Here is a 25,736-nt window from a genome sequence, read left to right as displayed (position 1 = left end):
CTGAATGGCAATACTTCCATGAAGTGGCATAGTAGAATGTCATTAGGCCATTAGCACACAGATTATTAACAATTTTAGTTCCCTCATATCACCACCATCTCAGAAAACTGGGCCTATTTTCATTGTTGAGGAAGTTCACCTATTCTTTTAACCACAGTTTCATAAAAGGGCTCCACCCGAATTACCCACAAAGGCCTAGAAAATGTAAACACCTTAAAAAGATGCTAGGTTTATTGTCCTGACAGTAACTTATCTGAATGTAAATACTACAAATTCTAATTTCAGAGGAGAATAAACTTCACATACGATGTGACATCATCCACAGCATCAGAAACCCCTTTACTTCTTAAATGAAGAAAAAAAATTCTCTACAAAAACAGTTCTTGAAAGTATTCTATAAAAATAATTTACTAAAAAATACTTAGCTTAATGTTTATTCTAAATATTAATACAATTATTAGTCCTGCTTAATGTACAACATAATAATCTATTTTAGCCTATACATGAGTACCAACAGTGAGAAGTCATTTAATATTTTTTTCCCCAATTACTTTCTATGTTGTTGTTAAGTGTTGCTGAGTCAGTTCCGACTCATAGCAATCTTGCATAGGTTTTCTGAGACAAGGCTCGCGGGTTTAAAATGACAACCCTGTGATTAACAGTCCAGTGTTTATCCCATAGCACCACATTACTTCCTGTAGTATATTATAAAAAGCCTCTAAGATAAAGTTACCAAAAAATTAATGAAACTTTAAACATACGTTTCTCTTTGTGTTTTAATAATACAAGAAAACACAACTGAACAAGCAGTTTTATTTTCTTCCACTAAAGGAAAATATAGTAATTAATTCTCAACAATGAATCATCTGTAAAACACTTATTTCCCCAAACTGCTGTATAATTAATCCCCTCATCAATCCACTTTATAGAGAGCAATCAAAGCCTGAGTCTAACGGTTACAAAGGATTTCAAATAATAATCACTTGTGGACCCCATTTCACATTAACTGTGAAAGTAAATTTATAAAGTCAGATGTTCAAACTCACTAAAAGGAATGGAATATCTCTTTAAGAAGAGTTGGTACTATGTAGAAAGAAAATGTTCCAGTGTAGCAGCTCCAGTTGAATTTGAGACTCTAGAACTGGGTAATTCTCCACTAAAGTGCCATAAACCAAATTACGACTCACTCTGAAGACAAAAAAGAATAAAAACAACAAGGAAACCTATCCTGTGTAAAAGTCAATTTCCTAGGGAATAAGAACTATAGATTTTTAACTGTATTTCACCACCATTGACACTGAAACAGATGTCATTAATCTGCTAAATCAAAAAAGACAGTGTTTAAAATCCCCTTAAATAGTTCAGATTTTTCTTCACTGAAATACCTTAGTAAATAAAATACAATACAAACATTCTTTAAAATTTTCTCAATTAACACAGTATCACAATGTTCTAACAGCATAGCAAAAAAGTTAAGCATAATAAATTCTTAAAGTTATATAAATTATTTTTAAATAACGTTAAAAAAAATGTGGATAACCAAACTACTTCAATTTCTATGGCAGGACTTAAAATCCTTATACAGACTCAGAAGCTGCAGATACATATCCTAATTAAAAATGGGAACTTGTTCTTCCTTCTCTGTATTCAAAGTTTTATTTCTAACATTGGGCTCCTTACTCCACTCTAACTACCCATATTCCAGAAACCTGCTACAGAGATCAATTTATAAGCAGGAAAAACAAATTTCCGTGTTAGTCTTGTTGTTATGTGCCATGAAGTTGGTTCTGACTCATAGCGACCCTGTATAAGGTTTCCGAGGCTGTAAATCTTTACGGGAGCAGAAAGCCTCATCTTTCTCCCGTGAAACAGCTGGTGGTTTTGATCTGCTGATCGTGAGATTAAGCAGCCCAATTCGTAGCCACTACGCTACTGTTGCTGTTAAGTACCATGGAGTCAGTTCTGACTCATAGTGACCCTACACAGGGTTTCTGAGGCTGCAAATCTTTACGGGAGCAGAAAGCCTTACATCTTTCTCCTACAGAACACCTGGTGGTTTTGAAATGCCGACCTTGCGGTTAGCAGCCCAATTCGTAACCACTATACTACTTACACTACTATGAGTCTTCAAATTGGTTCTCAAAAAAAAAAAAAAAAAAAAAATCTACCTCTACATTTCCTACCCTCACCCAATGTGATCTCAATCTCATTTTCTGACATTCTCAAGTCCCAATCCTTTTGCTATTCTCTTACATTTATCTCACTCACTACTAATGAAAAAAGATCAAGCCTACCTTATGTCTCTCTCTTCACTATTAAAAACCTAGGCCCAGACTACTTGGGGGTAGGAGGTGTAAGAGTAAGAATCACAAAAGCAGGCAGAGCTATGCCAACTCCTCTAAAAAAAAAAAGTTCCCTGACTCCATACTCTCAGGGCACTCAGGATTTGTTTCCTATCTATGGTGTTCCATTCTTGACTCCATTCATTTAGAAAATTCATTCTTCTTTGCCACTGTCCAGTATCTACCTTGCTTTCTTCAAAGACATCACTGCTCCTGAGAAGAAAGCAAGGAGACTTGAAACTTTCAGCTCTACTAACTGTGAATATATACTGATCTGTACTCAGTTTTCTTTCTTTCTGATCCATATCAGAAAAAGTAGCCCTTTTGGTTTAGGAAAACTAACAGCTTCCCAATTGCTTTAAGACCTGTTCTCAACCTTGCCTCACCAATCATTTCCCCTACCCAATATCATCCTTTCACTCTGCTGCCTTTTTTTCTCAACATATATTTGTGTCTAAAAAAAATAAAAGCAAAAAACTAACTTTCAGTTTTGCATCCTCTTCTAACTACTACCTTCTTCTCCTCTCAGGCAAGGTTCTAAAAGAGCAGCTATATTTGATGCCCTCAACCTCACAATTTTTTCATTTGTTATTCCTGAAAATACAATTTGATTGATAATCCTATCACACCACTCGACGGCACTTAACAACAATAACAACATCACATCACTAAAATTGTTTTTGGCGAGATGTCTAACATTCTCATAAATGTCAAATCCAATGGGCACCTCTTGCTCTTTGTTTTATTTGACTTTTCTGAAGCAGCTGGTGGAGTCCTGGTGTGGTGCTATGGAATAAGCTGTACCACAAGGTCGGTTTGAACTACACGGTCGGTGATTCAAACTCACCAGCCGCTCCTTGGAAACCCTATATAGGGTCGCTGTGATTCAGAACCAATTTGAAAGCACTTAACAAAAACAACAATGGCAGATGGTAGTATGATTCACTATTTTTCTTTTTTGCTAAGTATTGAAATATTGGTGCTCCCAATGAAACTATCTTGAGCTTTCTTTTCATTTTTACACCCTCTTTCCATGGCATCAACTATTATCCATAAGCTGATCATTCCCAAAATCTTATTTGTAGCCAAGAGTAAATACGCTCTAGACCTAAAATTCAACTGTCTATATGTATCTATGGGAGTGTGGTGACTTTATACAGTAAGTACTGGACTACAAACCACACGGTCCAAGGTTCAATCTTGCCAATCGCTCTTATGGAGAAAAGATATGGCTTTATGCTCCTGTGAAGATTTAAAGCCTAAGAAACCCTGTATAGTAACTATGCATCTGAATTGACTCAATGGCACTTTTACAACAACAATAAATGTGTCTATCTATGCACTATATCCCCATCTTTTTGAGTTCAGAACTAAACTCATAATCTTTCTTCAAAGGTCTTGCTCAAATTCTAGTTACCTTATATGCAGCTAAAATTTGAAGATTACTAAGTCTCCTCCCTAGGTAAATAATTTACAATGATTTATTACAATGAGTAGGAGGTAAGCCAATAAATCTCCTCACTTTTCCTCACATTGCTAAAATGGGAATAATCTTCCTTTACCCCCACCTCATCTACTTGACCAAAAAATCAGTGAGATATATGAAACGATATGCTAAACTGCTTGATTAATGTGGAAGAAGTTAAAATTCTTCCTGGATGGTTGGAGGAGGGCAAAAATTAAACATTATATCTGCTACAAACTCAAGAACAATGCGGTAGGTCTTGATGGCTATTTGTCTCACCCATGAAAACTTTAGCCAGAAGTTAAAATTCCCATTGGACTGGGGACTGGCAATACATTTTAGAATTTAAATGAAAGGCTTCAAGATTCTGCTAATGTCCACAGAGGGCTATTTGCGCTAATGAAGTTGTTTGCACTATAATGATATTAATGTTTCTGTAAGGATAATTGTTGTTGTTAAGCACCATGGAGTTGGTTCCGACTCACAGTGACCCCGCACAGGGTTTCTGAGGCTGTAAATCTTTCTCCCGCGAAATGGCTGGTAGTTTCGAACTGCCGAACTTGAGGTTAGCAGCCAAATTCGTAACCACTACACTACCAGAGCTCCTTTGTAATAATAATAGCAATGATAAAAAATATACAAATGAGTGCCTACCTGTTATGATCAAAATAAAATAATGAAGCACTATAATGATGTTGTTGTTATTAAGTGCCATCGAATCAGTTCTGACTCATAGTGACCCTGCATAGTTTCCATGGAGTGGCTGGTAGATTTGAAACCCCAACTTTGTGGTTATCAATCCAGTGCTCATCTTTTAGGGCTACCCCAGGACTCCACCAATAAAAGACTCTATAAAAGAAAAGTCTGTTCTTGCCCTTGGCACATTTACTTTCTAGTTGAAAGATGCTAAATTCACACAAACACTGTTACACAAATGCATGTAAATGCCATCTGTGGAATTAGACAAAATTCATAATGTAAAATAAAAAACAACATTCAGAACTTAAGAATAAAGAAAAAGGAAATAGAAAACAAACTATAATCACAACTAATTCCAGAGAAAATAGTTTTATACTTTCAATTTCAATGTCACTGATAAAATACGTAGCTTTTATATTTTATACAAAGAAAATGCTGCAAAAAGTTAAACTCTACCTAACTTTACACTACACACTTAATTACCTTTACTTGGGACCGACTTTTTCACTGAGGCTACATGATCTTCAGAAATTGCGAGCCGCCTCAAAACATCAGCCAAGGCTGCCTTCAGCACAGTGATTTCATCTTCTTGTTGTTGAACTCGTAACTCAAGAGCTGATAGGCGATCCTGAACATCAGAAGTACTTGCAGCAGAAATACTATCATCTATTAAAATTAAAAACAAAACACAAAAACAAACAAAAAGTTATTTTAAACTGCTTGAGAAAGAATCCAATGACAAATCACAAAACTATACCAGACTAGACTTTTTTTTAAAAGATGAGAAAAATTGAGGCTGGGGGTGGGGAGAGGATCTCTTACTTTTACAGAGATTAAGTCTGTAAAGTTTTACAGCTATCTGAAAGTTTTTAAATAATAAAAACTAATATATCTGACTTCTGGTGTAACCATGGCCCTTAACAATATTACCAACCTATCACAGCGGCTGCCTCAAGCTTGTAGACAAATGTGTAGGATCAAGAATTCACAGTATGATGAAGAGTCATAAGGATATTGTTGCCACACACTTAGGTTTTGATGACTTTGTCAACATGGTATTGGAAGATGTCATTGAGTTTGAAATCATACCAGAAGAAAGAAGGATTACTAAATTAGATCAGATTTTGCTAAATGGAAATAATATAAAAATGCTGGTTCCTAGAAAAGAAAGACCTTAAGTATAAGTGGATTTTCTTCACTTGGACTAGCATCTGTTTTATTTTACAAAATCAACAGAATGGATTTTTTCTATTTTGTTGTTGGTTTTTGTTTTTTTAACTTTCAAATCCTGATGTTCTATAATGCTGTTTCCCTTTAAAGGGAAATGCTTTGAATATGCATTGTAGATTTATAAGTTAATTATGACTGTCATGGAGAAAAATGGTAAACAGTTTGCTGTTTGAAGACTAAAATAAAGGTGCTTTTGGTTAACTGTAAAAAACAAACAAAAGAACTAACACATCTGATAAATAATTAAAATAATGAAAAATTTCTCCATGCTCAAGTTTTCTGTATTTTTACATCATCACTTTAGTTTTCTTGTCAAAATGTTCCCTAAACATATTACTCTATGTTGTTGTTGTTATGTGCCATGGAGTCCTTTCCAACTCATAGCAACCCTGTACAGGGTTTCTGAGGCTATAAATCTTTACGGGAGCAGAAAGCCTCATCTTTCTCCCACAGAACAGCTGGTAGTTTCGAACTGCTGACCTTGAGGTTAGCAGCCCGATTCATAACCATTACGCTACCAGAACTCCTTATATTACTCTATAGATATCTGGAAACTTTTAAGAGAGAAAACTATTTAATGTACCATTTCTTAAATACTACATTTTTGTCAAACTTCTCTATGAAAAGAAAAAGGAGTCCATAACGTTTCAGTTTTGCTGTATCAAATGAGGAACCACAACCTTCTATAAAGCATGCTTTATACTCACTATTTAAAAACAACAACAACAAAACACAAAGACAATGCTGCTGCTGCTGCTGCTTTTAGGCGCCATAGAGTCTGCTCTGACTTATAGTCACCCTCTGCACTGAAGAGCAGAACACAGCTTCATCCTTACAATTGTGCTTTTCACTTGAGTAAACTGTTGCAGCCACTATGTCAATCCATCTCATTGGGGTCTTTCCCCTCTTGTTGCTGTGCAATTATCACTGGTGGCAAAGTAGGATTCGAACTAGACTGCTGTTCACAATACCAGTAGTTCAAACCCACCAGTGGTTCCTTGGCAGAAAGATAAGGCTTTCTGCTCTGATCTTTATCAGAGCCTTGGAAACTCTATACAAGGTCCCTATGGGTCAAAATCCCTATGGGTCAAAATCATTCAGCAAACTGATGCAACACTGGAGGCACTCACTCACCTAGGCCAAGAAATCTGGAAGACAGCTACCTGGCCAACTAATTGGAAGAGATGCATATTTGTGCCCATTCCAAAGAGAAGTGACCCATCAGAACATGGAAATCACCAGACAATTTCTTTAATTATCACATGAGAGTAAAATTTTGCTAGAGATACTTTTTAAAATGGCAACAGGACACTGACAGGGAACTGCCAGAGCTTCTAGCCAGATTCAGACAATGATGTGAAACAAGGGACATCACTGCTGATGTAAGGTGGATCTTGGCCAAAAGCAGAGAATACCATAAAGATGTTTACCGACATCTGTACCAATCAATTCTTTGCGTAATCCTTGCATTTTCTTTGGACACACCCAGTATTATTGAATATTTTGCCCACAGAATCCTTCAATATTGCAATTGAATGCTTGAATTTTTAATTTCTTTAACTTTTGAATGCTTGACTAAGTCTTCTTGAGCTGTCCTTAGAAATCTTCTGATCAGCTCTTTTACTTCATCATTTCTTCCACTGACTTGAGCTATTCTACATTCAAGAGTAAGTTTCAGAGTCTCTTCTGGCATCCATTTTGGTCTTTTCTTTCTTTTTTGTATTTTTAACGACTTTTTGCTTTCTTCGTATGTGCAATGTCCTTGATGTCATCCCACAACTCATTAGGTCTTCAGTGATTAATCTTCGATGTGCCAAATCTATTTTGACATGCTTTCTAAATTGAGGTGGGATATACTCAAGATTATACTTTGGCTCTTGTGGACTTGATTTCATTTTCTTTCGCTTCAACTAGAACTTACACTGTAATTGATTGCCTGTTGCACAGCTGATTCCTGACCTTATTCTGACCGCTGATGATTAAGCTTCTCCGCCTTCTCTTTCATCAGATAGTTGATTTGATTCCTATGCATTCCATCAGGAGAGGTCCACGTATACACCAAATCAAAAACAACCTACCTCATTGTTGTCAAGTTGATTCCAACTGAATAAGGATCCTTATAGACAGAATAGAACTGCCGAGGGTTTCCAAGGCTGTAAATCTTTACGGAAGTAGATTGCTGCATCTTTTCCACAAAGAGCAGCTAGTGGGTTTGAACCACCTACCTTTTGGTTAGTCATTCAATGCCTTCCCTACAGCACTACTGGGGTTCCTTTCTATGTGTACAGTCACTGTTTATGTTGTTGAAAAAGGTATTTCCAATGAATAGGTCATTGGTCTTGTAAAACATTTCTATCATACAAAAAAATTCTATCTCTAGCATCATTTCTATCAACAAGGCCATAATTTATAACTACTGAGCCTCTGTTTCCAACTTACTCCTTCAAATCACCAGTAATTCTCAATGCATCTTGACTACCGTTGCTGTTAGGTGCCATCGAGTCGGCACCGACACACAGCAACCTTATGCAGAGCAGAACGAAACAATGTCCAATCCTGGACCAACCTCACTACTATTGCCATGCTTGAGTCCATCGATGCTGTCACCTCATCTTGTTGGGGGACTTCCTCTTTTTCTCCAACCCTCCACCTTACCAAACATGATATCCTTTTCCAGCGACTGGTCCCTCCTGACAGTATGTCCAAAGTATGAGAGACTAAGTTTGGCCATCTTGGCCTCTAAGGAGTACTCTGGCTGCACTTCCTCCAAAACGGATCTATTGGTTCTTTTGGCAGCCCATGGAACTTTCAATACTCTCCTCCAACACCATTAACTCAAAGGCATCAATTCTTCTACGATCTTCCTTATTCACTGTCCAGCTTTCGCATCCATATGAGGTTATTGAAAATACCATCGCTTGGGTCAGGCACATCTTAGTCCTCAAACTGACATCTTTGCTCTTCAACACTTTAAAAACTTCCTGTGCAGCAGATTTGCCTAATGCAATACGTCGTCTGATCTTTTGACTGCTGCTTTCGTGAGTGTTGATAGTTGATCCAAGAAGAATGAAGTCCTTGACAACTTCAATCTTTTCTCCACTGATAACAATGTTATTTACTGGTCCAGAGGTGACGATTTTTGTTTTCTTTATACTGAGATGTAATCCATATAGAAGGCTGTGCTCTTTGATCTTCATCAGTAAATGTTTTAAGTCCTCTTCACTTTCAGCAAGCAAGGTTGTGTCATCTGCACATAGCAGGCTGTGAATGAGTCTTCCTCCAATCCTGATGCCACATTTTTCTTCACAGAACCCAGCTTCTCATATTATTTGCTCAGCATACAGGTTGAATAAGTATGGTGAAAGAATACAACCCTGTCACACACCTTTCTTAATTTTAAAACATTCAGTGTTCCCATGTTCTGTTCGAACAACTGCTTCTTGGTCCAAGTACAGATTCCTCACGAGTACAATTAAGTGTTCCGGAATACTCATAACTTTGTAGTGTTGTCCATAGCTTGTCATGATCCACACAATCGAAAGCCTTTGCATAGGGGAATTTGTAGGAGAATTAAGAAATCCATTGCTTTCTAATTCAAGACGCTCAGCTATTCCTAGAGCCGCCATCTTGGGAGAGAACAAGTCAGGGAAGGATCAGAACAGCCACAAATGCCTGACAGAACCGAGGAGATACAGCTGTGGACATTCATTTTTTTGGTATCTCGTTGACTGCACACCTCCATTCTGGTAACTAGAGGGGATACCTGAGCGAATGGATACCCCACCCCCACCCCTGGAAGGTTCTACTACGCATGCGCACAGATCTCGAAATTTAAAGTGACAGTTTCGACATAAAACCAAACGGCCACCACTCGTCTGTCATACTGTGGTGGCTTGTGGGTTGCTGTGATTCTGAGGGTTATGCCACCGGTATTTTAAATAACCAGCAGGGTCACCCATGGTGGACAGGTTTCAGATGAGCTACTAGACAAAGACAGACTAGAAAGAAAGAGTGACAAACTACTTCCGAATCTTTAGTCACTGAAAACCTTATGAATAGCAGAGAAAATTCTAACTATATGTCTGATCAATTTCAGACTGCAGAAGTTTTTTTAATGAAGAACTATCTTCAGTTGTGTTAATGATGGTAAAACAGTTTGGAAAAGGTTGTCGAGAAACTGTCAAAACTTGAAGAAATTAATGTCACTGAATTGTAAATGAAGAAATTGCTGACATGGTATATGTCTTCTTGTATATATTGTCACATATTTAAAAAATAGGGAGGGTGGTCTATTAACTAAAATTTGGAAAGGTCTACAGGACAATTTAAGTGGAATAAGCAAATTTCAAAACAATACGCACTGAATAATCTATTAAAACTCAAACACGCACCAAAACCAAACGTCTATAGTATAAAACAAAAAAACATACCCAAAAAAAGTACATATTTACATTTGTATATACAAATATGTACATAGAAAAAGGTCTGGAAGGTTGTTGGGTTATCTCTGGCCAGGAGAGTGAGATTAGAAGCTTGGGATGGGAATAAGAAAAATTTTCACTTTTTAGTGTTTTTCTGTACTATTTGAATTTCATAATGAAAATGTATCAGAGGTTACTTATACACTTTGTTTAAGCTAAAATGCACTGCTTCCTAAACTTCCTCCAGAAACACTTTATTTTATAAAGGAACATGTTGTAGTACAATGCAATTAACCTGAATTTGAATTCATAGATAACTAGAGTTAATGAGTGATTTACAGTCCAAAAAACACCTCCAATCATGTAAATTTCATAAATACATAAGGCCTCAGAAATCAAGTGAGTTACTCATGGCCACATATTTAAAATAGAATTCCTTCCTTAGATAACTTTATATAACTCATTGCTCTTGTTCTTTGCCGTTTGAAACTTCCCTCTTGTATTTTCTTGCCTGTCTCTAATACTCCACGTTATCGCTCACCATAAATTAGGGGCTACATCTCTTCGGTAAACAGAATACATTTTCAGGGGGCTTTTTTTTCTTTTTTTTAAATTATTAATTACGTGGGTTTACATGGGAGAACATAAGTTTTACATTCACCCTATCGTATTTCGTTTTACTGCAATGATTACAATCCCCTCCATGCATCATCAAATAACCAAAGGTTACACCCCACAGGCCCGCCCCCCCCCCCCCAGCCATCAGCACACAGCCCCTCTGCCTCCCTGAGTACAGTGTCCCCAACTGCTCCATCTGTCCATTGTCATCATCTCTGTCTCCATCCATGACATCACTGCCTTTCTGGGTAGGGTGGTCCCACTCTCCGCTCTTCTCACTTGATGGTCTCAGGGACCTCTGCTCCTGGGCTGCAAAATCAATCACTCCCCTCCTTTAGTCAAAAAGCATCTACCTCTACATTTCTGATCCTCACAGTCAGTCCTGATGGCAATTATTCACTATTGTACCACAAGAGTCTTATCCTCATTTCCTTTCACCAGCCCAGTTCTTCTTTTTAATCCAAGTTGATTAGTTCCTTTTCCTTATACCACAGTTGTACTTTGTTTATTCATTTTTGCTCCTCAAAATAGTTTCTAATCCTTAGGGTCAAAACATGAACCACAAATGAACTCTCAAGGGTCCTTACACTCTTCTTAAGCAAGCAAATCTACATGTAGTGATTGCTAAGCACCATTAAGTTAGTTCCAACTCACAGCAATTCTGTATAAAGTTTCCAAGGAATGGCTGGAAGGTTTGAATTGCAGACCTTGCAGTGAACAATCTAGTCCTTATCCCACAGTGCCATACCAGGACTTTTATACATAACTAGTAAACTTTAGTATCCAATCCAATATCACAGTGTTAGAAATATAATTATTGTAATTAATAATGCTTTTATTACACTGAGTCCTAATCTTCTGAACTGTTGAAAAATAACGCTACTTCACATAAACAAACATTACTATACTATTATAAAGGGAGCATGCTGTGAACCACAAAGTCTACCATATTCGATCCCGCAAGTCATTCTGTGGGAGAAAGATGTGGCTTTCTGCTCCCACAAAGATTTAAGAGGCCCTGTATGGGGTCACTATGAGTCAGAACTGACTCAACAGCATTTAACAACAAATATTTTATTTTAAATAGCTAGGAGTTGACAATGCAGAGCTGTAACACAGGAGATATGCCTACGTATGTCAGCACCTTTTGAATAATAAGTTTACATAAATTTTTCTGAAATGGAGTATTTATTTTCTTCTCAACAGGGGCATATAATTATATTGTATCCACTTCTCCAATGAGAATATTAATTACTAGCTACAAGCACTCTAATAAAATAAAGCCTCAGAGACTATTATATTCCTAATTAAATAATTCAGAGTACTAACATTTTCAAGCTTCGTTCATAATTTTCTATTTCCTTCTTTGCAGTTAGGATTAACTAAGCTTGTCTACAACAGCACTCCCTTATAATCTAATTTCTTACATTATGAGAAATTGGATAACAAAGCTTATTAAAGAACTATTTTATAAGAAAAGAAAATAGCTTTGAAATGAGAAAATAGCTTTGAAATATATTTATGTATTTATTTACCTGTATATCTCTGAATTGAGTAACAAGGGTAATTTTAAAACTGGAAAAAGGTACAAGAAAGAATCAGAATTTACTACCACTCATTATGTGCTAGGCAGGTGCTATGTATGATAGACACTTATTACGCAATCTTATTTATACCTCTCAATGACCCCAGGAAGTAAGTGGGAGTACCTTTAATTTATAAATAAGTACACTGAAACCTCAAGAAATAATTGCCTAAGATCACGCAGCTAGTGATCTGCAGAGTTTAGATTTGACTTAAGTTTGTCAGTCTTTTCCATGCCAGACGGCATATTACATTAGGAAGTACACAAAGACATTCAGAGCTAATTTTAGGACTCATTTTGAATTGGTAGGATAACATAAGAGGCAAGATCTCCTTACTTCCAATATAGATGTCTTGCATCTCTTATTTTTATTGCTTAAAAGAGCTTCTTTGCTAATGTTTTGGTGCTTTGATAGTTTCCAGATTGCTATGGCTACTATGTAAGAGACTTTAGGATACATGAGGTATTAAAATATACTAAGTTTCTGATTCCAGTTAAGATGGTGTAGGCATCCTTTCCTTGTCTCTTTTACTAGTTACAAATAAAAATTCTGAGCAGAATACATAAAGCAATTATCTGAGGACACTGAAGAGTAAATATTAGGTGGACCAAAAGGAAAATTATATCTTGAATTTTCCAAAAGGAAAATTATATCAGCAATTAAGTTCATTGTTTTTAATTCTCCCCATGTCTTACTTAGACTCTACAGAGCTTGACTTCCAGAACTGCATTCAGAAAAGGCTACAAATAAAACCCTTTTTATTATCAGAAGACTAAGAAGAGAAGAGGGTGCCACAGGATGAAGTTTTCTAGACCTTATGCCAGGTAAACCTCAGTTATTGAAGTTGCAACAAACACAACAGTAGCATGGAGCCACAGCAGAGCCATAGCCTCACATGCTCTTTCCTCTTACCACTTCACCTTGAGGTGAACTTAGCTACAGGAAATGTACAAGGCAGGGAGGGTAAAGCCTGGATTTTTACCAAAAGGACAGCTAAATCTGTGCATAAAGTTCTAGGCTCATGGGCCACCCCCTCTCCCCAACTGCATGCATAGAAATAATCCAAATCAACAGAATATAAAACGTTGAGAACTGAAATGGTATAAGCCACTGCTCAGAACAGCCCTTTGGTGATAGACAAACAAGAACTCTGCAAAAGCTTTGAAAACTGAATTACCATTGGAACCACATAATACTCGTCAGGAATTATGGTCCAAACTTAACCAAACTAACTGGCTGATAAAACAGAAACATCAACATCCTCCAGAAGATCCTACTAGAATACAGAGTCTAATAACATTCCAAATAATCAAAAATTAATTGCTATTTAAAGAACTAGGGAAATTCAAAAAGAAAATATACTAACCATGAAATAACACAAAGACTGTAAAGAAGTCATCATAACCATGCTGTCCATAATGCATGAACAAACATTCTTGATATGAATAGAAAGATGAAAAGTTCTCAGCAAAGAATAAGAAACTAAAAAAAAAGAAAAGAAGTTAACTGAACTTTTAGAACCGAAATTTAACAGAAATAAAAATTCACCAGAGGGATTCAGTTTAGCAGAATGGAATTGACAGAGAAAACAGTCACTAAACGTAAACACAGAACAGTAGAGGTATTATCTAGGCTGAACAATAGGCAAAGAAAGAAGGGGGTGGGTAAGGGACCAATAAGCTTCAGGGACCTAATTAAGGTAACTTTTTAAAGTTCATAGAAAAACGGAATTAAAAATACCGGAATTTTTCCATAAACTTCTGGTAGTTTGAATTTGTTATCATTGGAGTCCCGAAAGACGAGGAGAAAAATATAAGAGAAAAAAAACGAGGAAATGGTAATTCAACTCTCGTTGTTAAATACCTAATAAAAATATTAAATAAGTTCAATTTAAATATACAAATTAATTTTCTTTTAAAATTTGGCATACAGTGACGCCTCTACACAGAAGTCAAATCTGTATAGATTTAAGAATTAAAGACAAAAGCAGAAAACTTCTAGGAAAAAGAGTATCTTCATAAAGGAATATCTTCATATCCTTTAAAGAGAGAAACTCCTAAACAAAACATAAAAATCACCTGGTGTGACACTGTGGGCTAATGTGCTAGGCTAATGTGCAAAATCGTTTGAACCACAAAGTTGGCGGTTCAAGCTCATCAGCTGCTCATTCAAAACTCTATACAGGGTCGCTGTGGATCAGAACTGACTCCACAGCATTTAACAACACCTATTAAAGTAAAGGCTGATACATTCAGCTACCTTAGAACCAAGGTTCACTAAAAAACACAATAAAGAGAAAACAACAATCCACAAATGGGAAAATGATAGTTGTAACACATAAAGATAGAGGATTAACATATAGGATTGTTATTGTTGTTGTTAAGTGTGGTTGTATTGGTTTGACTCACAATGACCCTGTCTAGAGTTTCCAAGGATTAGCCCGTAGGTTTGAACCATCGACTTCGCAATTCAAACTAACCTTATGGTCCAGTGCATTATCCAGCAGCGCCGCACCAGGACTACAGTATATAGAATAAAGAACTACAAATCAGTAAGAAAGACAAACAATTCTATAGAGTAAAAAGGGCAAAAGCCTTGCTTAAATGCCTCAAGGAAAAAGAAGCATAAAAGGCTAATGAACATAATGAGATGAGGCTCGAGTGCCTCATTAATAAATAACCTGGGAAAGTTTAAAGCCTTACAAAATATTATTTTAAGTTCACCAGGTTTGCAAAAAAAATAAATAAATAAAATCTAACAACATGACATTTTTCCAAAGACTAAAAGTAACTTGAGCTCTTAAATACTACTGATAGAAGACAAAGTGTTTCAACAACTTGGAAGGGGAAAAGTCTTGTAAATTTGGAGATGTACACACCCTAAAAGACCCAACAATTCAACTCCTATGTGTATTAATATATACCTTGACCTAAAAATGGAGAAGAGATTAGAAGTTGTCACCGATTTCTTATTACATGGATCCATAATCAACTTGCATGGAAGCAGCAATCTAGAAATAAAACTACATATTGCAACTCTTCTGTAAAAGACTTCTTTAAAGTGTTAAAGAGCTAAGATATTTCTGTGAAGATTAAGGTGCACCGGACCCAAGCCATGGTAATTTCAATTGCATCATAAGCATGCAAAAGTTGGACACTGAATAAGGAAGACTGAAGAAGGACTGATGCATTTAAATTATGGTATTGGTGAAGAATACGTAATATACTATGGACCACCAGAAGAAGAAACACGTCTGTGTTGGAAGAAGTACAGACAAAATGCTCCTTAGAAGTAGGGATGGTGAGTCTGTATCTAAAGTACTTTGGACTTGGTATCAGGAGGGACAGTTCCTGGGGGACATCATGCTTGGTAAAGTATATGGTTAGCCAAATGAAGAAGGCCTTCACTGGCAGCAACAATGGGCTCAAATCACAACCACCACTGTGAGGACAGCACAGTATTGGGCAGTGCTTCATTCTGTTACATACAGGGTTACTATGTGTCTGACCCAACAAAATGGTGACTAACACCGTAACAAGGGGAAGCACACTTTTTCAGTGAAGTAAGTATTTTAGGCTTTGTAAACCATAGTCTTTGTCACAACTACTCAGATCTGCTGTTGCAGCATCAAAACAGCCAAAGACATTATGCAACTGAACAACTGTGGCTGTGTTCCAATAAAACTTTATAAAAATAGGTTTCCTGCTACGCATAGTTTCCCAGCCTCTGATCCAGAGAAACCCTGCATGAACACACCAGAAACAGACTTTAGAAATTTTCACAGTGGTAAAGTCTGTAATAGAAACAAAAGATAAAAACCTGAATTGTTATATAAACATCCACCAGAATACTATAGAGTGGTAAAAAATAAACTATGGCAAAATGCCGTATCATGTATGACTCTTAGAAATTAATATATTGTCTAAAACGAAACTATAAAAAAAGCAAAGAAATAATATACACAAAATTTATGACAGTAGTTATTTCTGACACTGTAGGGTGGGGACAGGACAGAGCAGGAGGAGTACACAGAGAATGGAAGGTTACATAAAAAAAGCAATTACAAGAAAATTTCAAATGAAGAAAAGTGGAATGACTTGCTCTTCTGTAAAAGTAGATGGGTGATGAAATTGACCAGACCACATAATTGGTTTACTCACTTCATTTCTTAAAGGACAATAAAATCACTTTTGTAAATTAAATCAGAAAACAGATTAAAATAAAGTTGTTATACTTACAAAAATCCTTAGGTTTTGATAGTTTTGAGGGCTTAATGTCATGACACTAAGATTACTTGGTACTTGTGAATATCTGGGGGGTGGGCTGGGAGTAGAGGTTGACAGCCCTATACACAAAATTATCCAAAGAATAAATATTTAAACGTTTTTTAAATGGTCTCTTATCTTCCCAAAGCACACATAGAGAGAAAATTGGACCGTTCTCACTGAGCAGAATGGTAATGGCAGAGGAAGACTAGAAAAGCTAACAAGGATGAAGAACCATACAAGCACACACCCATAATACCCTACAGTGTTTATAGTGGTTGATTTTTAAAACAGGCATTATTCTTCAATCTGAAATTGACCAAACATGCAATCAAAGATGTATTGAAAATTGCTGCTGATGGGAATACAAAGGCTGGGAAAATAAAGAAAGCCTTGGTGATAGAAATGATGCTAGAGATCACATGATATAACTTTACATGACCAATGACTTCTTTGCAAATACCTTTTTAAATAACATAAAAGAGGACTATACAAATGGACCTCAACTGATGAAATACACAGAAATCAAACTGACTACATCTGTGGAAAGAAACAGTGGAAAAGCTCCATCATCAGCCAAAACAAGGACGGGGCAGACTGTGGAACACACTATCAACTGCTCATATTAAAAATCAAGCTTAATTGGAGAAAATTAAAACAAGTCCACTAGAGCCTTGGACATACCCCAACTGAATTTAGAGATCACCTAAAGAATAGATTTGATACATTAGACAGTAATGATCAAAGACCAGAAGAGTTGTGGGGTGACATCAAGAATATCATACAGGAAGAAAGCAAAAGGTCATTAAGAAAATGAGAGAAGGAAAAGAACAAAATGGACATCAGAAGATACTCTGAAACTTGCTCTCCAGAGTACAGATGCTAAAGCAAATGGAAGAAGTGAGGAGGCATAAGAGCTGAATAGAAAATTTCAAAGGTCAGCTCAAAAGGCAAAGTCAAATATCCTAACAAAATGTGCAAAGACCTAAAAGGAGAGAACACGCTCAACAACATGTCTCAAGCTGAAAGAACTGAAGAAAAAAATTCAAACCTTGACTTGAAGTACTGAAGGATTCTATGGGCAAAACAATGAATGGTGCAGAAATATATCAAAAGAAGATGGAAGGAATACACAGAGTCACTGTACCAAAAACAAGTGGTAAATATGCAGCCACTTCTAAAGGTAGCATATGCTCAAGAGTGAATGATACTGAAGGAAGAAGTCCACAAGGTGCACTGAAGGCATTGGCAAAGAACAAAGCTCTGGGAATACAAGTTGAAATCTTTCAACAAATTGTGGCAGCCCTAAGGCACTCACTCATCCATGCCAAGAAATTTGAAAGACAGCTACCTGGCCAACTCTTTGGAAGAGATCCACATATGTGCCCATTACAAAGAGAGGTGACCCAACGGAATGCAGAAATCATTGCACAATATTATCATTAAAATAGCATGCAAGTAAACTTTTGCTGAGGATAATTGAAAAACAGCTGCAACTGAACACTGACAGGAAGTAGAGAATACCAGAAAAATGTTTATCTTTGTTTTTATTGACTACACAAAGGCTTTCGACTGACAAGCTATGGACAACATTGCGGAGAATGAGTATTCTCAGAACACTTAATTTGTGCTCATGAGAAAGGAACCTGTATACAGACCAAGAGATAATCATTCGAATAGAACAAAGTGAGACTGAATGGTTTAAAATTAGGAAAGGTGTACACAAGGGTAGTATTCTTTTACCACACTTATTCAGTCTGTATGCTGAGCAAATTAATTTGAGAATCTAGATTATGTATCTAAGAATTTGGGATCAGGATTAAGGAACTCATTAGCAACCTGCGACATGCAGCTGATACAACCATGTCTGCTGAAAGTGAAGAGGAATTAAAATACTTACTGATGAAGATCAAAAACCACAGCCAACAAAAATCCTCACTCCTGGTCCAGTAAATAACATCAACATAAATGGTGGAAAGATTGAAGATGACAAAGACTTCATTTTGCTCAGGTCAACAACTAACAACATGTATGGAAGCAGCAGTCAAGAAATCAACGATGTATTGAATTAGGCAAATCTGTTACACATGATCTCTTTAATGTGTTTAAGAGAAAAGATGTCAGGTTTAGGATTAAGGTGAACAAACCTCACATGCATGTGATAGTTGGACAATGAATAAGAAAGATCACAGAAGAATTGACACATTTGAGTTATGGTGTGGGAGGAAAATATTAAAAGTACCATGGACTGCTAGAAAGAACAAACAAATCTGTGTTAGAAGAAGTACAACCAGAATGCTCCTTAAAACCCAGGATGACCAGACTTTGTCTCTCATACTTCAGACATATTATCAGGAGGGACCAGTCCTTGGAGAAGGACATCATGCTGAGTGTAAAGTGGAGGACTAGCAAAGAAGAGGTAGATCCCCACTGAGATGGACTGGCACAGTGGCAGCAGTAATGGGCTCAAACGTATCAACAATTGTCAAACTGACGCAGACTGGGACAGTGTTTCCTTCTCTTGGTACCAACTTGATGGCATCTAACAACAACAACAACATCCTAAAAGACTGTCAGTATGAAACTCATTAAATAAACAGTTCTATTATGGAAAATTTTAAAAAGCTGTTTTAAAAGATGGTGTATATTTTACAATTCAAAGAAAGACCTTTAGTAAAAGTGATGGCATATTACAAAAAGGAAAAAATGATCCATAATGCAGGGAAGCATTATTAATATAGTCCTAAATGCTACACATGAATATTTATAGGTATACATATATGAAGGGATTTCAAGAGTCTCTTGGACAAATGAAATTTGTCCATAAACTTTATGAAGCCATTTCACATTTTCTCAGTAAAGATAAACAAAATTAAATTCTGGTTACAGGTGAAAATTACTTAGTAATATACTAATTTTAGAGCAAATTTAGTAATTTGTACATTTTTTAAATTTTGCAGTTGTTAGATCCCATAGACACAGTTCCAACTCATATCAACCTTGTGTAGGGTTTCCCAGGAGTGTCTGGTGGGTTTGCCCACCTTGTGGTCACCAGTTCAATGCTCATCCTTTAGCACCACACCAGGATTCCTTTTTATGGGGTGGTGGTGGTGGTGGTGGTGGTAGTGATGTGCTGTGGATTCAATTCCAACTCATAGCAACCCCTGTATAGGGTCTCCAAGGCTGTAAATCTTTACTTGAGCAGAAAGCCTCATCTTTCTCCCACAGAAGAGTCGGCAGTTTCAAATTGCTGACCTCTTTGGAAGAAATCCATATATGTGCCCATTCCAAAGAGAGGTGACCCAACGGAATGCAGAAATCAGTCTGACTCGTAACCACTACACTACCGGAACTTCTTTTTCTATGCATGGTGGGCAAAAATAATTCTGTACAAGTATGCAGTTTAAAGGAGATGAAAACATCAGCACAAAACATCTAAAGGAGGACTCAGCCTTTCAAAATTAGTCATTCAAACCCAAAATTACAAATAGTGAATTTGTACCAGAAAGAATTTATTAAAGTATCCTACAATCCTAGTGTGGCGCTATAGGATAAGCAATGGACTGCTAATCTCATGGATGACAGTTCAAACCAACCATTTGCTCTGACTCATAGGCCCATACCAGGACTCGATCTAGTATATATTCATCTATTAATAAAAATTATAGGACACTCTGGTAGCGTAGTGGTTACGAATAAGACTGCTAACCTCAAGGTCAGCAGTTCGAAACTGCCAGCAGTTCCACGGGAGAAAGATGAAGCTTTATGTTCCTGTAAAGATTTACAGGCTTGGAAACCCTTTACAAGGTAGCTATGGGTTGGAACCTACTCGGCGGCACATAACAACAACAATATAAATTATACAAAAAATTATGCTAAATAAAAGAAAATTAAAAATGGTTTGCTACTGTACTTTGATTTCTTTCTAACACTAGGATTCATTCATAATTAGGTGGTCTATTTTCAAAACCTTAACAAAGAATTAAAATGAAATACTCAGATAATTGTTTTTGATTAAAAAAATTTGTTAGACTTCACATACAAGTCAAACTTGTTTAAATACTTTCTCATTTACTATTATTTTTAAAACGTACTTTTAATTTTCATTAATATGAGGTTTTTCCTCCCTCATATTATTTACTATTTTAAGTACAATGCAAGCTATGGACTCTTTTTGGGGGGAAGCATGAGGGAAGACAGTTGAAAGTCCACTCTGCTCTCAAAACAAATATATTTGTTCATAAAGTAGGTATTTTGAAAAAGTACATAGACAACTGTTTGTTGCTGTCAAGCACCGTCGAGTCAGTTCTGCTCACAGTGACCCTGCATAGGCTGGAGGGTTTGAACCGCCGCCGACAGCAGTCCAGTGCTTATGCTCTAAACCAGGAATCCATTTACACATCTACTGACACAAATATTTAAAGGGACAAGCAAAAAAAAGAGACAGGAAAAGAAAGAAGCAAAAGATCTATATACATTTTCAAATCCTCAGACTTCTTTTGCCACACACAAATAGTAAATCTGTGAGACAAATCTGCAATCCCAGGAAAGGAGAGATTCTTTATCCATGCATAAATTTGGAAGTACAGAGGAACCACAGGGACCAAGCAAGCTGCCTTCCATTCTTACCACTATGTCACAAATAAACCAGTTTTATCTATGTTTCCTGTTGCCTTACCAGATAGTTTCAGAGCAAATCCCAACTCTCTAAATCTCATGACATACTTTATATTCTGAGGAAATCCTCCCAGTCCAGATGGTCTACAACAAAGCACTTCTATGACGGCGCAATTGAAAACTTACACAGCTCCTCTGCTGTTTCTTTGCTCCCTCAGCTATAGAAAAGTTTCTATTTATTTGCAAGAGGGACAATTATACTATCGAAGGAAAGAGCAAATAGCATACAGGCAAAACAGGGAAGGACACAGAAAAAAAATGTGGGCTACTTTGGGGAGTGGCTTGATTTCAGGTTGCAGAAACACGAGAATTAATGCACCACACAAATGTTCAATACAGTAATTCACTTGTTCTGGGCACTCATAGTCTGCTCTTCTTTTAACTGGTTAACAGTAAGCTGGAATGGCTTTAAATGTAAAACCTAGTTTTTACTTTTTGAAAATAAAACACAAAATGCACTAAAACCATTTCCATAAATAACATTCGAGTTTAAAACCCCCAAAGTGAGTATTTTCCTAGTAGGAAACAAACATTAGGTATAGGTCACATTTCCTTTGTTTTAACTTTTGCTTAAAATAAAATGAAATCCACATGAACTACAAACAAACTTGGAAGAATGACCACTTTTGATTTTTTAAATCTAAATATTAAGACCATCGCTGATATACTATAACCATCTCCATGAATAAGATATTATATGTAACTAATATTGAGAACAAAAAAAATTCACTGATTTTCCAATTTAAACTATTGAAACAACTTTACTAATAATCAACCTATAATGATTTACAACTAGTCAGATATTTCAGAGCTTTAAACCACTCATACTAACAAATAATGCTGCTCATTTATGTGTAAAGAAATCCAAACTATAAATATCTTTAGTGTACCTCATAAAACCATGTAAATTCAGGTGAAAATAAATGAATGCAATATATATTTATTATTTTGGTTGTTGTTGTTAATGCCGTTGAGTCAGTTCTGACTCATAGAGAACCTGTATATCCACTGACCTTGCGGTTCAAACTGACCTTGCAGTCCAGCTCATTAACCTGCAGCAATAGCCACTTATAAAGTTAACCGAAGAATAAATTCACGAAAATAAGTGTCAAGACAAAGCTGTCGGTGATTAATCTACAGGCAAATTTAATGAACAAAAAGTAAAGAAACAAAAATGTCTGCTAAAAATATATAACACACAATCACATTATATTATGAAATGAATGAAAACTAAACTGAACATGGAGACAGAACTGTGTTAAAAAGATTGAGAACAGGTTGAATTAATAGCAAAACTGATCAAGGAGGAATGAAGCAAAATTATCTAGACTGATATTTGCAAAAAGATTATAAAAAGAGTGTTTTGACCCATGAAGCTTGGAAAAATGCTTCTCTTTTGATTAATATCTGATGTATATTTTGATGAATACCCAATACATACTAATCAAACTATGGGAGTTACTTGAAAGATTAACAGGAGTTAACTGGGTGATGTGTTTAAGGAGAGATGTAGGTAGAATCAAAGTAGACAAAATAGAAAATACAATGACAAAAGAAATGTGGTGCTAGCACACAGACTAGCAGAGGGTTCAAATCTTGATAGTAATTGGTTAGAGGCTCTGATGCAGATTGCATATTATATTTCTGTTCAATCATCAGGCAAATATTAGAGTAGTTTTATAACTCATCTTTCAATTATTCTCTTTACAGTAAATATAGTCCAATTAAATCAATGCTCATAGCCTCCAAAGATAAGAAACGCTACCAAAAAGGTGAAACTGCGCCATAGGATTTCCAAGTCTGTAAATCTTTGAGGTAACAGGCTGCCACATCTATCACCCAAAGAGTGGCTGGAGGGTTTAAAAATGTCAACCTTTCAGTTAGCAGCTGAGCACTAATCCATCCACTAGGCCAATCAGAGCTCAAAAAGAATACACTTAAACATCACACAAGCCCAGCTTCTTTTTATCACCTCTCAACTGTAGACTCTGATAGCGTAGAGGTAATGAATTGCGCTGCTAACCTCAAGGTCAGCAGTTCAAAACTACCAGCTGTTCCATGGGAGAAAGATGAGGCTTTCTGCTCCCGGAAAGATTTACAGCCTCGGAAACCCTGTACAGGGTCACCATGAGTCGTAACTGACTCCACAGCATACCGCCACCAACAAGAACACAAGCCAGCAAAAACGACAAAACAAAAACTGTCAGAAAGGTAGTCAGAGAATCAAGAAATACAATGTCAACAGGGAGGAAGTGAGAAAAGCGCTGTTACAGTGGGGACTGCAGTCAATATCACAAATCAAAATGGATATAAATTATTGAATGGGAAATCAACTTGCACGGTAAAAATAAAATAAAATGAAAACTATAATCACCTTTAAAATTTTATGAGCTGGAATCTACTTAATGGCAGTGCATTGGTTTTTGAACAGATAGATGCATTTCATGGAGTGGCGAGGACAGAAGCATCACCACGATGAGATGGACTGTGAAAAGGAGGTAAAGGAGTCTTTAAGGAATTAGTTGAAGATGGAAAGAAAAAGGGGGGAAAAAAGGATGGGGGTGGGGAATGTTTTACATAAACTTAATGATGGGATTTTTGTTCAAGATAAAAGAATAGGATATTTATATGGGTTGGGGGTAAAATCAACCAACACAGTGATTGCTAACATCAAAGGGTATTGCAACAGAGCACCAGCTAGAGAACATGTGAAGGACTGAAATACAAACACAAGCCAAAGATTGAACTTTCCATCTTTTTTAATTTAAGAATGAAGAATAAAAGATGACAGCAGAAACAGAAGTTTGTTTTTAACACGTCAATTTTTGTCTGTGAAGCAGAAGACAAGGCCACCTGCTGAGAGGAGGCGGTTAGTGATCTTGAGCAGAGTGGTAAGTTCAGAGTTGTCTACATATGGCTCATCATATTGCAGGAGGCTGTTAATTAGCTTTTTACAGAGTCACATTTTAAATTCCTAACTAGACTGTAAAGTCCTCTAGGAGAAAGCTATTTGTTTTGCTTTTCCTCAAAACCTCTCCAAACACTGACACAGTACCTCCCTAGAATCCGCAGAATGGACAGGAAGGGGCCACTACTACTTCTTGGGGATATGCAGAGGACTGGGGGTTGCTTGAAAACACAAACTCCCACATTAGATGTTTAGCACAACCCGGAGATCTCGAAGAAACAATTTTAGGCAATGAATGAGAATGAGAGAAAAAACAAGTTATCTCTCCTCTACTTTCCCTACTGACCTAAACATTTCCTTTTTCTTTTCTCTTTTGACATTTTCTCTTTATTTTCTTTTTGCTGGACTGAGTTAGCACATGCTCACTCACTCATGCACTACTGGGTATAACAAGACTGGAGACTGATTGGCACAGGACTGAAGACATTTATTTCATTGTAGTCTTCCTTTTCTTATCTTTGTAAGAGCTTATGGTTCTCATTAAGAAAAAAACAAAAACATACTCCCTTCCCAGATTCCTCTGACAAACTTATGATGTGTACATGTATTTAGCTCTAAACCTGCTACCATTCATCCGTCAATACCAAATCAAATTAGTGAATATGTAACAACATGAATAAATTACAAAATAAATGTATGCAACATAAGATGAAAATATTGAAAATTTTACATAACGTCTATATTCTGAAATAGATCAAACAGTCTAGATACACTGGTAATTACTAGTGATTGCAATGCAAAAGTTGAAGACAAAGAAGAAAGCTCAATAGTTGGAAAATATGACCTCAGCGATATAAACTGGGCCAGATATAGCATAATAGAATTTCACAAGACCAGTGAGTTAGTCACTGCAAATACCTTTTTTACACAAGTTAACAATACACATAAACCCTGCTGAAAAGAATAAACAGACAACAAATCAGCTACATCTGTGAAAGGAGACCATAGAGAAGCTCAATATAATCAGTGACAGCAAAGCAATGAACAGAGCACTTATATGCAAGTTGAAGCTGAAGAATGTCAAACACATGCATGACAAAGTACAATATTGAATATAGCCCGCCTAAATTTAGAGACCATTACAAGATTAAGAAAGATGTCCAACAGGGTTGTATTCTTTCACCATACTTATTCAACCTGTATGCTGAGCAAATAATCTGAGAAGCTGGGTTATATGAAGAAAAACGTGGCATCAGGATTGGAGGAAGACTCATTAACAACCTGCGAAATGAGATGATACAACCTTGCTTGCTCAAAGTGAAGAGGACTTAAAATATTTACTGATGAAGATCAAAGAGCACAGCCTTCGGTATGGATTGCATCTCAGTGTCAAGAAAACAAAAATCCTCACCACTGGTCCAATAAACAACATTGTTATCAATGGAGAAAAGATTGAAGTTGTCAAGGACTTCATTCTTCTTGGATCAACTATCAACTCTCATGGAAGTAGCAGTCAAGAAATCAA

General features: G+C 36.5%; 1 protein-coding gene and 1 pseudogene across 1 annotated transcript in view; one reads left to right on the top strand and one right to left on the bottom strand.

Annotated features, from left to right (window-relative positions):
• The window catches only part of EML4 (echinoderm microtubule associated protein like 4), a 241,702-nt gene that overhangs the window by 138,531 nt on the left and 77,435 nt on the right, over positions 1-25,736 (bottom strand). Inside the window, exon 2 of the mRNA XM_006839462.1 lies at positions 4,990-5,172. Within this exon, the coding sequence (XP_006839525.1) occupies positions 4,990-5,172 (183 nt within the window). The remainder of the gene's footprint in view (positions 1-4,989; positions 5,173-25,736) is intronic.
• On the top strand, positions 5,417-5,684 carry LOC102834515 (annotated as a pseudogene).

The sequence above is a fragment of the Chrysochloris asiatica genome, unplaced genomic scaffold, assembly GCF_000296735.1.
Source record: "Chrysochloris asiatica unplaced genomic scaffold, ChrAsi1.0 scaffold00024, whole genome shotgun sequence".
Taxonomy (NCBI): domain Eukaryota; kingdom Metazoa; phylum Chordata; class Mammalia; order Afrosoricida; family Chrysochloridae; genus Chrysochloris; species Chrysochloris asiatica.
Note: the sequence above shows the minus strand (reverse complement) of the source record. Positions and strands in the feature narration are given on the sequence as shown.